Here is a 16,372-nt window from a genome sequence, read left to right as displayed (position 1 = left end):
AAATCTTTCCACAGACCTGCGTCACATCCTAATCTTTTCCAACCACACAAACATACCTTAGTCCTGTTCTGCCAAGTAGACAGACTTCAATTTTTCTGCTTAATATTTCAAGACTAATATTTGCAAATGTAAAAAAAAAAATCTAAACTATATACTTGCTTTATTTTTTAAAAAGCCTACTTACCGCCACTTTTCCTTCATTATTGGCATCTCGATAATCAGGATTGAGCTGCAAAGAAAAAAAGACCAAAAAAAACCTTATTCAAATTTTAAATTAATTTTAAATCATTCATCAGAGTTGTTCTGCCCAGAGTCCAAACAATGGTTTCTCTATTGGTAGGAAGGTCTCCAAATGCTCCTATTTACTGATAAAACTATACTAATCTCAAAGAACTCCAGAATACACCAAAACAAAAGTCCTTAAATAAATGCAAAGAAATTCAAAATAGATTCAATTAATCATTCTCATAGAAGAAGCAGAAATAGACAGAGAAACATAGGATAGAAGATAGAGAGCTAACCTTAGAATCAGAAAGACTTAACCCTGGGAAAGTTATTTGACAGGAAATTTTACTTTAAAAATCTGTAGTGAAATATGAATTCCTAAACATCCCACAGGATTGATACAAGTAATCACAGCACTGAATATCCTTGAAACTGACAATATACTAATAACTCAGGCAACTGCTTAGGGTCTATCTACTTGCCTAGGGCAAATGAATTTCACTAGTTCACAAAAGTTGATTGTTTACTTTTCTTCAATTATTTGATAGCAGAAGGTAAAATGAGGGGGTTGGACTGTAGTCTCAAAGTCTATGATCTCATGAGCCCAAGAGCTCTTTATCAGAAAAAGGAAAGTCAATTTTACAAAGTAATCACTTCTTAATTATCCCCCTTTTAAGTAAATGAAATGCTATTGAGGATCAGATGAAATCTGATGGCTATATTTTCCTTCAAATGTCAGCAAAGTCCAATATTTCATTGATAGATGGCTCTAACTTGAAAGCAATATAGTGAATCTCATAAGATGTCTCAAGAGCAAAACTTAACTTGCTGAGGATGATTTTTAACTGCCTTGTGTTATTCATATCAACAAAGTTTCCATCCTTTTCAATACTTTAGGACCCCCTGTTTCCATGGTATAAGAGTAAATATAGAGGTTTTGCATGGAACCATAGTGGGTCCTGAACAAGTCCTGATCTTTATTCCACGTAGGGTTAAGAATAAAAACTTATCCCACATTACATCTGGGGATGAGGTAATGGGACAGTTTTCTGAATGAGGAGACAGGAGACTTCTGAGGAAAAAAACACTAGTTAGACCGATCTTATTGTTATAGCAAAGAAAGAGGATATTTTCCAACCTTTAAAATAGAAGTGGATGAGGGATGCAGTGGACAGAGAGTTGGGCTTGAAGCCAAGAATACCTGAGTTCAAGTCTGACATATCAGCTCCTACATCCTGGGATGTCATTTAACCTCTTAGGAGACCAGGCAATTCTGAAAGTCTGTAAATTGTAGAGAAAGTGGGGACCAGCATTGATACTGAGAGTTTCCTCTTCCTGGGGTCCTCTATATCAATGAAATCCCAATTCTAGTACTTCTCCGTATAAATATAACATACCTCTTAAAAAAATGGACTTAATGTACGTATTTTCTAGATATTATCTTGGTCTACATATTAAAATTGCTTTGAAATAAAACAGTTGGAGCAGTTATTTTGAAATATTAATATTTTGTTTACATTTCAGACATATTTTTTAAAAAACATTATTTTAAGAAAGAAAATTAAACTGTCATTTTTTTGAAAGCTCAAACCAGTTGCTGTTGATAGCACATCGTAATACTAAGAGCCATAAATTGAGAGTACTTGTAAAACCCTTGACTGCCCTGTGTGACTTTGTCCTTTCTTCCTAAATCCAAGGGGATAACTGTCAGTAATCCCAACTTCCTTCTTTTATCCTCCGTCATTGCCCTTGGAGTCAAAAACACTGATTTTTGTCTTTCCTCAGTAGTTGCTGACTCTTCAAGGCCCCAGTGGGGTTTTCTTGACAGAGATACTGAAGTGATTTGCCTTCTCATTCTCCAGCTCATTTTACATATGGGGAAACTGAGGCAAACAGGATGAAGTGACTTGTCCAGGGTCACATAGCTAGTAAGTGTCTGAGGCAAGAATTTGAACTCAAGAAAATGAATCTTTCTGAATCCAGGCCCATCACTCTTTGCCATCTACCTGTCCTTAATGGTACTAAAATGGTACCATGTGAGAACATAGTCCTTGGAACCCCAGAGTTCTGATCTGAACCACTATCTCCACCCCTACTCCCTACCCCCACCACTCCTGGTTTTCCACTGTGTGGAAAGAGAAAGCTGCACCAACACACCCTGGGCACAAAGGCCCAAGGGAAAGACAGTGGGGCAGAGAGGGAGGTACATTACCCTGATAGGTAAATAAATGCATGACACAGTATCTAGCTAGCCTCAGCCACACTTCAGATTCTACCCTAGTCCCCTCCAGAAAATCACATACTTTCATAGCTCCTGGAAAGGGTGTGGAACTAAATCTCCTAATTCTCTAAATTCCATACCAGTGACTTCTCAAAATAAATCACCACCTTCCTCCCTAGCCACTAAATCAACAACAAGCATTTAATTAGGCGCTTAATTTGTGTCAGGCTCCAGAAGGAGGAGCACAACATGAAGACAAAGGATGGTCATCAAAATAAATAGTGCTTTCATAATCTTCCCAAGGGGGAGGGAACTGTCTCACTTTTATACTTTTGTATAAAGTATTAAAGCAATTAGCACATTTCTTTAGGAAATAAGTAAATGCTTTTCCAGTCTTTTGTTGAAGCACCAACCTCCATCACCACTGGACCCTAGAAGGTACAGAGCTCAATCAAGTGGTAGGTATGGCTGCTAAATTTGCACTTCTTGCTCCCGGAATCCTAGACATTTAGAGAATCTGTCTCCTACAGAGAAAATCTCCATCTTCTGCACTCTCTTAGTACTTTCATACTCCTAGGATTACTCCTTTCATTCTTGGGGTTCAGTCATTTTTCAGCTGGGTCCAAATCTTCACGAACCCATTTGGGATTTCCTTGGCAAAGATACTGGAGTAGTTTTGCCATTTCATTCTCTGGTTCATTTTACAGATGAGGAAACTGAGGCAAACAGGGTTAAGTGACTTGCCCAGGGTCACCCAGCTAGGAAATGTCTAAGGCCAGATTTGAACCCAGGAAGAGGAGTCTTCCTGATTCCAGGACCAGCTCTCTATCCACTGTGCCTTCTAGCTGCCCATTCTGGATTGTTAATTGGGTCTTCTTTCCCCCAAGTTTTATTAGAGTCCTTTGTTTTAATAACACAATTTCTGAATACACTCCTCCAATCCCTACCCAGGGGTTGAAACTAAAAATACATAAGCAAAATTAAATAAAACACAACAGATACCAACATCCCATTGCTCATAATCCTACATCTCTCCAACAAAAAGGAGGGAAATGCATTACTTCATCTCTTCTCCTGGGCTACCCACTTAACTACCAAAAAAAAAAAAACCTTCTCTACATCCTCAACCCCTTCTTTTCATACTTTCCATCTTCTTACACTGAATTAAATGTGCCTCTCTCTAAAAGACACTGTATCCATGTCCACCCTTTCCAGTAATTGATGCAAATATTTTAATTACTATAATTTACCATAATTTCTCCTATCTGTGAAAATGCAATTTAAATACAAATAATTATAAGTAGATATTATGATTTTACTTTGAAATAAAAAATTTCACTCTAATATATGCAAATGCTCCTCAGTAATTAACTCATCTTGGTCCTTCAAGATATACTTAAATTCTAGTCCTCTAATGAATGTTTATTCTCTTAACCAAATAGAATGGAAATTCTTTGAGGGCAATAGCAATTTTGCTTTTGTCTTTGTATCTCCATTGCCTAGCATAGTCCCTTGCACACAGCAGGCTTTTAATCAATGTCTGTTTGCTGAATTAATAATAGCACCTTACATTTGTATAGGGTTTTACAGTCTTCAAAACATGTATCAGTTTTCATATGCATCATTTCATTTGATTTCCACAGTATCCCTGAGTAGTAGCATAGGACAGATATTAATTTCCTCATTTTACAAGTGAGGTAACTGAAGCACAGAGAGGTAAATGGCAGATCTGTGACTAGAACCTGGACTTACCAGATGGTAAAGTATCCACAGCACTGGATCTGAAATCAGGGAAATCCCAGTTCAAATTTGCCTCACACACATCTAGGTCACTGTGTGACCTGGGCAAGTCACTCAATCTCTATTTACCTTAATTTCCTCATCAGTAAAATGTAAATAATAATTGCACCTACCTCCCAGGGTTATGTGAAGAACAGTGTCTAACACACAGTAAGCACCATAAAAATGTTAGCTTTTACTATCTCATGCATGTCTATATGTATTTATGTCTCATTCTGAGCCCTAAATTCATTCTGAACCCTTTCTTTCAGAAGATAGAGTATTTCATCATCATTCCTCTGAAATCATTTATGGTTATTATATTCATCATAGTCCTTAGAGCTTTCAACTAACACCACTTTTGTACAGTATTAATTCTTAGGAAGTTTATCCTTACATGAAACCTAAAATCTGCCATTTGCATCCATGGTTCCTAAAAGGTTTTACCACATAAAACCTAAATCTGACAATTTTTTTGCAAATTATACTTACTACTCCTAGTTTTCTCCTCTGGGGACTATCAGATAAATTATACACATTTACAGATGAGGAAACTGAGGCATCAAACGGTCATGTGACTTTCAAGGGTCACACAGTTAAGTTTCAAAGGCTGGATTTAAACTCTTTCTTCTTGATACCAGGTCTAGTGTTCTATCAACTATGTCACCTAGCTGCTCTATAGACTGACTCGGTGGGCTGTTTGCCTAGATGTATGTCATTGTCTGCATAATATGTATTTTTCAGCTTACAGAAGAAAGGTTGCTACACCCGAAGTTAGGAGACCTAGGATCAAGTCTTGGCTATGAAACTTGTTAACCATGTGAACATGGGCAACCCAATTGACTTTTCTAACTCTGTTGCTTCATTTGTATAATTTCAAGACAATGGGAACACAGGTGATATTTTCACCATTGCCTTTAAGGCAAAGGATTCAGAAAAGAACGGCACATTTGGTTGAAAAGATGGTGTCCAACAATGCAATATGGATTTCAGGACCATAGGTTAAATTATAAGGATGTTAGACTCCTACAAGTGACAGGGTACAACCAGAAAGGCAGATAAAAACATATTTGTCTACAGTTTTGCAAAATCCAAAAGGCTTTAAACAGAAAAAGGGAAGAGAAAGCCACTTTTGTATAACCTCCATTTTGGAAGAAATAACACAAATGCCCAATAATTCAGAGGAGAAAAAATCCAAGAAAGAAACCTTCAATAAAATCTATCGCCTCAGATATAGAAGCAGATACATAAAATATAAGGATTAAGCAAAGTGAGTCAGAGATCTTATGGCAAGGAGGAATATGTGACCTTGTAGACATCACTAAGCTTTGGTAGTAAATGGCACATGACTCAAATAAGACTCTGGAAGATGAGATCTTATTCAAAAGGAACAAGTTGGAGGGGGAAGTAAGAGGAAGCAACACTATAATATTAACAATAGCTAGCATTTATATAGGACTTCAAGATTTGCAAAGTGCCCTACAAATATCTCAGAGGTGTTATTTTTAACCCTATATTACAGATGAGGAAACTGAGGCAAGTATTCGTTAAGTGAGTTGGCCAGGGTCACAAAACTGGTAACTTTCTGAGACCAGCCTGGAGTTCAGGTCTTGCTGACTTCCTCACTCCAGGTCTAACACTATATTTTATCTACCATGGTAATTAGCTGCCTAGTGTGTCTGCCTCTAGCTATCTGGCATGTTAAATTAATAAGACATGAAAGGAAACATGGGAATTTGGGGGGTGAAGCATGGTGGAGAGCATTTGAGTAAAGAACAACAAAGACAGAAAGCAAAATACTATTGGCATCTGAGTATGCTCCAGATGTCTCAAATGTAGACAGGAAATGGGTGAAGGGTTTAGAAAATATACCACAAGTTAAGCAGGGCGGTGTGATTGTAGCAAGGTAGGGCTTCAGTTAAATCCACACATCTGCTGGAGTTCTCTCGGCATCTTCCAAAAGCAAAGCAGAAGATAATTTCTTGACTTCCCTTAATGATCATTTCATCCTCCAAAAGATGGAAGACCCAACAATAGCTACCTTCCTGGCCTTGATTCTGACATACAAGAAGGAATTGATTGATGAAATGAAAATGATATGAACCTTGGGAGAAGGGGAAGTAAGCATTTCATCCTTCAGTTTAGGATAAAGGAGGAAAGAGAGGAAAGCAAATTATAATGTGACGTATATCCTAGATTTTTGGAGGACATGGGTTTAAAAAAAATGTAGCTAGGATTTGATATACTAAATATCTCTAAAAGTAAGACCAGGAGAAATGAGAAGGTCTCTTTAAAAAAGAAATTCTAGTGGGGGGACAAAGAGAGAATTGACTAAAGAAATTAGCGTAGATGTACTAGAATATTACTGATACACTAGATTTTTAAGACATCTGAAGAAGATGAAGCAGCGGCAGACAGGACGATGAATATAAAGCATAATACGGTTCTGTAATTACAATGTCAGGAATGCTCAGGATGGGTTGAGGCTGGCCAGGAGAGAGATAAGGACAGCAAAAAGATGCTGCAGTTTGCAGACACATGGAGGGAAAGAGGAAGTTGAAACAAAGGAGAGGAGGACCACTGTGTGGGATAGATGGAGAGGACAAATGACAACAGGGAGAAGGTTAGAGCTGTTCAGTTCCTATTTGGCTCCTTTTTTCTCTGCCAAGAAGAGTATTTTTTGGATGGGAAAGGATAGCACAGAAATAGCTAATGGGGAGTCGAAATACAAGATAAGTAGGAAGATAATGAGAGAGCAACTGACAACATATGATGATTTTTAAGTCATTGTGCATCCCAGGGTACTGAAAAAATTCAATTGAATTCAACAAGTATTTGGTTAAATGCCTGCTAGGAGGAAGGTACCAGGCTAGGAATGCAAAGACAAACTAAACCAAACAGAAAAGAAGTTAATGCCTTTAAGGAGTTTAATACCCTACTTGATACAACATTTACCCCACTAGCTAAATAAAAGTCAATTTGAGGAGGCAGAAAAAATGAACAACCAGGAGGGATCAGGAAAGACTTTCAGAAGGCAGCTCCCCAAAACGATCCCTTGAAGGAAATGAAGAATTTTAAGAGGTGAGGAGGGAATACATTATACAGGCAGGAAACAGAGACTGAAAACACAGATGCACAATAGGGAATTTGGAGTTTGGAGAATTGCAGGAAGAGAATTTGGTTGGAATGTAGATTGTATGAAGGGGAATAATATGAAATAAGTTTGGAAACAAACTAGTGCTAAGCTGTGATGAACTATAAATGATAAAGAGTCTGTGATTCTAGATGCAATGAGTCACTGAAAATTTATTAGCAGGGGATTATAATGATCATATCTGTGCCTCAGAAATATATGTATCTATTATATATATGTAGATACACATATGTAACCTGAATATATGCATATATATGCACATACATAAACATACCTGATGACTTCCCCTTTATATCTTTTACCTATCAATAGACAGATATAAATATAAAGGTAAGTAATAATAATGATATGAAGATATATCAGGTCAGATAGGAATACTAAAGATGGAATAAAGAGAAAAGAAAATTAAGGGAACAAGGTCCCAGAGAAGATGATAGAGGACAGAATTCAGGATATAGGGCTTAGAATTAAAAGGAACAGGGTCACCTCTCCTTCCAAACAGAAGCTCCCTAAGGCTCTAGCCTATTCTCTCTTTTCTCTTAATATTCTCTCTACTAGAGATGTCAATTATCCCTGGGGACCATCTCCAGTCATTCTGATCTATGTCTTGCCACTCGACTCAGATGGCTCTGGAGGAGAAAGTGAGGCTGGTGATGTTGCACAGCCCTGCCTCACCTCAATCCAATTCACTTGCAAGTCATGGCATCACCTTTGTGATGTCATGGTCCTCTTTGAGAATGAAGGGCAAACGACAACCACAATTATCCCCACTGCTTCAGTTATTCCATCTGGGTGACTCCCAAAACTTGAGCACCCCCTGAACTCCAGCCTCATGCGTTCAGTTGCTTCCTGGATGTCTCTGTTTGGGTACACAACCAGAGCCACATCCTCCCTGAATTCCAAACATACTCTTTTTTCAGTGAATGGCATCACTACTCTCCCAGCCCTTTAGGTTTGAAATCTTAAGAGTCATCTTTTTTCCTTTCACCACATTCACTCCTTTGCCAAGTCCTATTGATTCTATGTCTACTGTGTCTCTTGGCTCCATTCCATCCCTTTTTTTCCATTCATAATGTTATTACCCTGTTTCAGGACCACATTATATACTGACTGGCTACTTAAGTAGTTTCTTAATTGGTCTCTCTTATTTCAATTTCTCCGTATTCCAGTCTATCCTATACAATTCTTTTTCACCTCAATATATACCCCTGATTAGTTGTTATTCTAGTGTTTAAGGCATCTCAATAAATCCCTATTGCCTACCAAATAAAGCCCAAATTCCTTGGCCTTTCATCCAGCCATTCACGTTCTGACTTCAGCCTACACTTTTACCTCTTTTTCCCATCCTACTCAGCTTCATACTCACTATGTTCTAGTCACTCAGTCAATAAACACTGATTAAGCATCTACTATGTGTCAGGCACTGTGCTAAACATCAAAGATACAAGAGAAAAAGACAGTCCCTGCCCTCAAGGGGCTCACAGTCCAATGTGAGAGCAACATGCAAACAACTATGTACAAACAAGCCACATCCAGGACAAACTGGAGATAATCAGTAGAGGGAAGGCACCAGAATCAATTCCAGCAGCATGGAAGTAAGGTGGCTTGTCAAAGAAGATAGCCTGCTTTTGACTCAGGAAGACCTGTATTCAAGTCTTCCTCTTATACATACTGCCTTAACTTCTCAGTGCTTCCACTGACAGATCTCTAAGACTGTAAGTTTCATAGAAGGCACCAATCTGCATGAGGAGGTGTTCCTTCATTGGTAGGTGTCTATACAAATGAAATCATGATCTAGTCTCATCTACTGTTTCAGCTAGATAGGACCCAAACCCATCTCATTCTTCTCATATCATTTCCTATTCCTATAATATCTGTATTTCCCTACTCCTTCTTATCTATTAAAATTTTCTACCCATTCTTCAAAGCCTAATTCAAATGTTGCCTCCTCCTTTAAATCTTTCCTGATTCTATAAGCTAGAAATAATAAGCAAACATTTATTACGTGCCTGTTATGTACAAGACACTGCACTTCTTCTGCATACTTTTCATATTCTAGAATGCATTTATAAGGATTTGTTAACATGTCTTATCTCTCTGAGGTTCTAAGTTTCTTAAGAGCAGGGAGCATGTTTTTTATATCTCCCATAGCCTAGCATAATGGCATTCACAAAAAATATGATTAATAAGTATTTGGTCAATTGAACAGAAAACAGAAAACAAGAATGAGAGAATAGGTAAGATAGAGATATCTGGAGGTTGTTTTTATTTGTCCTTCGTTCTTGAGGAGGACTATGTCATCAGAAAGGTGATGCCATGACATGCAAGTGAATTGGATTTAAGTGAGGCAGAGCTGTGCAAAGTCACCAGCTTCACTCTGTCCTCCAAAGCCATCTGGGTCCAGTGGCAAGATATAGATCAGAATGACTGGAGATGGCCCTGGATGCTATGGGAGACCTTGGCCTTTTTAAGCTAAGGTCTTTAACAGATCTCAGTTTGACTGAGGCAACTCCATTCATTGGTTGATTAAGGCTAGGTAAGAAATGAGGCAGAGGATGGACTCTTTCACTTGGTAAAAAAAAAAAAAAATCAATCTGGAAGGGGAAGACCCTCAGGATTTCTCTGGAAGTATGGAAGAGGGAAGATAGGGAGCTCAGGACTCATGGTTTCTATCTTCTTGTTTACTAAGGAGACACTATCATTTGCTGAAGCATTAAGAACTGAGAGCTGGAAGGGAAGGGAGATGTTGGAATCATCATTGTGGGGAAGCGTGTGCCAAGAAATGCAGGGGTAAAACACCTGGCCAAGTAGCAGTAAGGGCCCAAATGAAATAAGAGCATGAATCTGTCATGGGCCAAGTCATACATTTTGGATGATGATAACTAGATGCAACATGTATGTGCTCCATCACAGCACAAGTTGCTGGGTTTAGCTGAAAAGAATTTCACTTGCGTTTAACATCAAACTAACAAATCCAAGGACAACTGTTGTTCATTAAAAAATTGGACTTGAGGTTCCTGATTGTAATTTTTATTTATCTTCCGCAAGGAGAGATGCAAAGTGAGGAAAGCACATAGGGATAACAGACAATTTCTCTGGGGTTGCTAACTCTAGCTGCGATTTTTGTGATGGGTAAAAGAACAATAACCAAGAGTAGTAAGGTATACCCCAAAAAACAAACAAATAAACAAACATTTAGCAGGCGAAAGAACAGTAACCAAGAGTAAGAAAGTATACCAAAACAAAACAAACCAAAAAAACAGCTAGCAGCCAGGACTGCAAGTCAATTTAGCCAATTAATCCATTCATTTGCAAGTGATCAGTCTGTATGGACAGTGTATTAAATAGTATTAGATTCCCTACCATCAGTATCACCTTCTATGCAACCAGCTGGATGGATGGACCACTAGCTTTTCGTCTACACATTCAGAAGAGCCTAAGATGCCAGAGGGCCTTTCTCCAATAAGATTCAGTCAATTGTCCTCAAATTCAGGTAACTAACACAGGAAAGGACTTGAAATATTGACAGGGAGAGGAAAGGAGCAGGGGAAAAAGCTTGAAATCTCTTCCTAATTTTGGTGACTTAAACTCTGCTAGTGCTGAAGCCACACTTGGCTGACTTCCAGTTTGACAAATGCTGATGATTCAGCAGCACCTCCTGCAGGGCCAACAGCAGCTCCCAGTACTTTTCCCACAGTACAATGTCAGCTGCCCACCAGCTTGTGCTTTAATTTTCCCTATTGCATATGCAGCTTCAGAAACCATCCCACACAGGTAGCATCTTTTCGAAGTAGCAAACATCCTGTGTTAAAAACCTAAAAATTATTGTTCCTCCAAAGATTTCTTTACAGCCAATCACCTCAGAGTTCATAATTTAACCCTTTTTTAGAACATTTCTAGATGGAAAATAGCTGCGATATCCCATCTAACATGATAGAATCAAGGCAAAACAAAATAAATAGATCCAAGGCTTTTACTCTTGTCCCATATTTTCCATTTTCCTTATAGAAATAATGCTGCCTTTTTTCTGATGAATTGTTTTGTAGCTTCCTGTAGTCATACAAAATTGCCTTATGTATTTTTAAATATAATTTATTTGTCCTTTCAAAGGGCTAGCATTCTAGATCCTAATCCCTTTGATCTTAAAAGCAGCCAAGAATAATGGAAAGATCACTAACTCTGGAGTCAGAAGTACTGGGTTCAAATCTGACCTCTGGTGATCACTGACAAGATATTTAACCCTCCTAGACTTCAGTTTTCTTATAGGTACAATGAGGTCCAGGAAGGACCAACAACAAAAATGTAAAATGAGGGTATTGGTGTAAGTGGCTTCTGAAGTTACTTCTTACTCTAGAGGTATAACGCTATCACTAATTATAAGACAACCAGTCCCAAGGTGGAAAGAATCAAGAAATCTCTGGAGTCAAGGGACCCAGATTTCAATCCTGACTCTGCTACTTACTTATTATCTGTGCTGCCTTAGGCAAATCACTTCCACTCTCAACTCCAGTTTCCTCATCTATGAAATAATGACGCCTAAGATCCCTTCTAACTTCAAATCTGTGACCGTAATATAACACTATATTCTTTCCTAACAAGGCTATTAAAGACGGTTGCCCCACTAGGAGACTTTGAACTAACATAGGAGTACTTAAGTACCACTGCAGAGTGCAATTTTAAAGAAATTAAATAATTCTATTCCAAAAACCAAGAGGTGAGTATTTACTGCCATCTGGTGGTTGTTGTGTCTATTTACAAATAAACAAAGAGTGACAAAGCACAGTAACAAAATATAATTTTGCATTATCTATTCCATTATATTTTGTACAAAAATCATCAGAACAATTCTGACTTTTTTGTCTATTCTGATAATTTTGTCTATTAGTGTATAAGAATTGATAACTTTTTAAATATTTATATTCTATTTCTTTAAATCAGATCATTAATATAACAAAAAATTTTCCTCTTTGATCTGTGATTTCATTGTAAGAAGCCACTCATGGCGTCACCTTCCTGATGTCATGGTTCTCCTCGAGAATGAAGGATAAACAATAAACATTGTAAGAAGCTATCCATGAGGAATTTCATCTCCTTCTGATGGGGTGCAGACTCTGGGAACCTTCTTGAACTCTCCTTGAATCTTCCCACTTAATATGGCTTTTCATACCCAGATCTGTTGCCCTTAACCTAGCTTGGCCCTCCATTATCTGTTCCCTCAGGATTGCCCTACCTGCTTCCCACCCAAGCCCTCCATTGTCTGAGACTTCCCAATTGCCTCCAGTTGTTTCCCACCCTTGATTACATCACCAGTTACCCCAGTCCCATCAAGAGTAGACCATCCCCAGATCTCTCCCACAGTCTTTCTGTCTATAAATTCCATCTCACTTCCATAAAGGTGCTCACATTCAATCCAGCTCTGACTCTGCCTAGCTGAGATTTCATATGACCCACTTGTCAATGGAAGTGTCATAAATGGTGAGGTTTCTTAAGAGATAACCCAATATGGCAGATCTTTAATAAACTTTGTTTTACTTTGGCTGAAAGAAGGCTGGAGTCGAATTCATTCAGCAGGACCCAGCACGTTGGTATTTTGGGGTCCTGAGCACCCCAGACCTCAACATTATGGTTCCCTGAACTCATCACTTTCATGGCCTCCCCTGATTTAAGTAAGAGTCTTAGATCAAGTTACCTGGGACTCCGGATCATTAAGCAACTTTTGGCAAGGGTCACGCAGGCCAAGGCTAGGTTTAAACCCAGATCTTCTGGACTCTAGTGCTGGTGCTTTATTCACTATGCCACATCGCTTCTCTAGATATTTGTGTTGTACTTTATGTTTTTAAATGCGTTAAGTTTTACAGAGTTTATGTGACTTGCCCATGATTACACAGCTATAATGCCAGAGATAGTGTTATGAACCCACATCTTCCTCACTACAAATACAGCACTTAATCAATTACTCCACACTTCCTTTCCATTAGAATATAAAACTCTTTAAATTGGGTGAAGGGGAAACCTCACGAATTTATATTCATTTTAGAATTCTGAAGTAAGGGGGCAGTCTTTACCCTGTAATCAGTGCCTCCCTAAAATATCCCTGAGCACTTTTCATAATGCATGAAATGATCCTTAAATATTCTCTGAAGAGGTACATATAAAATAGGTATCTGATAAAGAGGACAGGGACGGAGAGAGGGAGTGAATGAAAGAGAACCAAAAGACACTGGGATGTTGTAATTCTGGGAAACAGCAACATAACCCAGACCCTGCCTCTCAGTCTTAAAAATGACTTCTGTAGCTCATGTTCTCCATCAAAAATAGGAAGTCTTTCCCCTACATGGCTAGAGTTTTTCAATTAACTGCAGTGCTTATAAACCACAGTACCTAAAGCTCAAATATTTGAAAACATTTAGTCTAACATCTTGATTTTAAAATAAGGAAAGTGAAGTCTAGAGATTAATTAATTGATGTGCCCAAGCTCAACACTTAAAGTTCTAAAACAGTAAATAAATGTTAAGAGTAAAACATAAGAATAATAACATTAAAGCACAAAACAATAGCTCAAGTTAAACTCAACATTTACCTTTAGGCAATAAAAAATTATTTTGCTACCCAAAAACTCTGCATTTCTGTTTCAGAAAACTTTATCAAAGGGACTTAGAAAAGAAAAGCAAGGTATGTAGAATGGGTTTTTTTTTTTTACATAATCCAGGGTATGTATAATCTTTCTGGACTGAAAGACTATAGATAAGCACTCAGTAAGCTTTATCCAATTGATTAAGAGTTATCTCACCCACAAAAGGTGTCCATTATATAAATCACTGAAGCCTACATCTAGTTCATATGCTATTCCTGAAATATGAATTGTACAAAAGCAGTTCAGGGGATTTGAAGGAGGGTTATCTTTAATACTAACACTATGCAAAATTCATGTGTCAAACCACAATAGTTTATATTTTCCATGCACAATAAACAGCACAAACCTTTCACTGCAAGTCTTTTCCCCCATGGAGTATACTTACAGGCTAATAAAGAAGTGCCATTTCTGAATGTTTTTCAGCATGAACTAATGTAGTTACAATATACACACCAGAAATTCTATGTAAGTGTCAAGTAGACCATAATCCAATTTACTGATGATTCCCAGGATACATTCAAATAACACCAGACCCTTTCTTTAAGTCTATGTGCGTGTAGCTGTGGTTTTATAGAAGCGAGGAAATACTTTAATATTACCACTACACACAATCACAAGGTTAATCTTATTCAAATATGTTTTCATTGGGTGACTTTCTCATTTAAATATTCACAGTGGGTCTCCAATTCAGATCAAGCTAAATCCCCAGGCTATCCCTTAAAGCCTTGGTCAAAAAGATTTCCCATATATTTATCCAACTTTATCTCTTAGTACTCCTTACCATGGCAGCTCCCTTCAAGTTAAGATTCTCCCCTTAGTTTTCTCTCCACAGATAGATTAAAGAAAATATATGTGTGTGTGTGTGTATAAACATGTATATGTATACATACATATATACATACACATCTTCTTAATTCCTAGATTTAGAGCTGGAAGAGACCCTAGAGATCTAGTCCAATGCTCTCCTTTTGTGTGTGTTTGTCCTTCATTGCTGAAGAAGACCATGCCAGCAGAGAAATAACGACATGACTTGCACTTGACTTTGTTTTGAGTGAGGGAGGGATGTGCAGGTCACCAGCCTCACTTCTCCTCCAGAGCCATCTGAATCCAGTGACCAGATATTCATCAGGATGACTGGAGAATGACCCAGGATGAGACAATTGGGGTTAAGTGACTTGCCCAAGGTCACACAGCTAGTGAGTGTCAAGCGTCTGAGGTGAGATTTGAACTCAGGTCCTTCTGACTCCTGAACTGGTGTTCTATCCACTGCACCACCTAGCTTCCCCTCTCCTTTTACAGGTGACCACTGGAAGCCTTGAGAAGGTAAGTGATTTTTCCCAAGGTCACACAGGTAGTAAGTGGAAAAGTCAGGTTTTGGATACAGGTACTCTGGCTCCAGATAAAATAGTCTTTCCACAAGATCACATAGCCTCTCTTGCTTCTTTACCTTTGCTGTGTAGTTTATGCATGAAATGTCCTGGCAGCTCTTCTCTGAATATCCATGTCTATTAGCTAAACCAAAAAGCCTTCCTTGGCTAATCTTAGCATTACATTCTTCAACACTTAATGCATAGTTTATACTAATTGTCTTCTACTTATTGATCTTTTTTAGATGTTTCTTACATTCTTACTTTGTCTTCTGTACTAAAGGATAACTGTGGTCAGATTGTGTGTATTAGAATGGGGAGTGGACTCCTATTTCTTCCATATGACAGATTTTGTTTTGACACATCATTCAAAAGCCCATCATAATTATAAATGAATTTCCCACAATGTGCAATGATGAAAAACAATCAGTATAATAGCATGGAAGAGTCTTTACAGCTGATTGTGGCTGCAAACTTATACTTTAGTAGTTTTTCCACTTGTTAAAGAAAAGCATGAGTGTATACATTTAAAATTAGGAAGTTAGGAGACTGTTTTCTATTTCCTTTGCCTTCCTCAGAGTTGGTCATACAATATTAGAACTGCCAGAGGAGGAGAAGGAGAAGGGGAAGGAGAAGGAAAAGGAGAAGTCCTATAACAATATATTTGCCATAATTCTAGATTTGCGTTGGGGTTTTTTTCCTGTGGATCTTTATCTATTTCAGGGAGTGTATAGAAATTCTCTGAAAAGGAATCCAACTGAGCCAAGATATCTCAGCTCCAGGGAGTTTGGAAACCTCTGTCCTATAATGTCTATGAATGAGAAAAACTTTCACATGTGGAGGAGGAAAACCATTGAGAACAAAATCATGGCAACACAATTATCATCTCTAACATTGTGTTGAATTGTGTCGGGCTTCTACCAGCTTTCCGGTTTAGAGTTCCACTGTCCACTACATTAGTGTCAAGAACTTGAGAGAGCATCCGCTCACGA

General features: G+C 38.1%; 1 protein-coding gene across 2 annotated transcripts in view; it reads right to left on the bottom strand.

Annotated features, from left to right (window-relative positions):
• Positions 1-16,372, bottom strand: part of ITPR2 (inositol 1,4,5-trisphosphate receptor type 2) — a 510,130-nt gene that overhangs the window by 347,623 nt on the left and 146,135 nt on the right. For both annotated transcript variants that reach the window (XM_072653450.1, XM_072653451.1), the window contains one exon: positions 185-229. In XM_072653450.1, coding sequence (XP_072509551.1) covers positions 185-229 — 45 coding nt within the window. The remainder of the gene's footprint in view (positions 1-184; positions 230-16,372) is intronic.

The sequence above is a fragment of the Notamacropus eugenii genome, chromosome 3 (assembly GCF_028372415.1).
Source record: "Notamacropus eugenii isolate mMacEug1 chromosome 3, mMacEug1.pri_v2, whole genome shotgun sequence".
NCBI classification, from domain to species: Eukaryota; Metazoa; Chordata; class Mammalia; order Diprotodontia; family Macropodidae; genus Notamacropus; species Notamacropus eugenii.
This window is presented reverse-complemented; position numbering and strand designations above follow the sequence as displayed.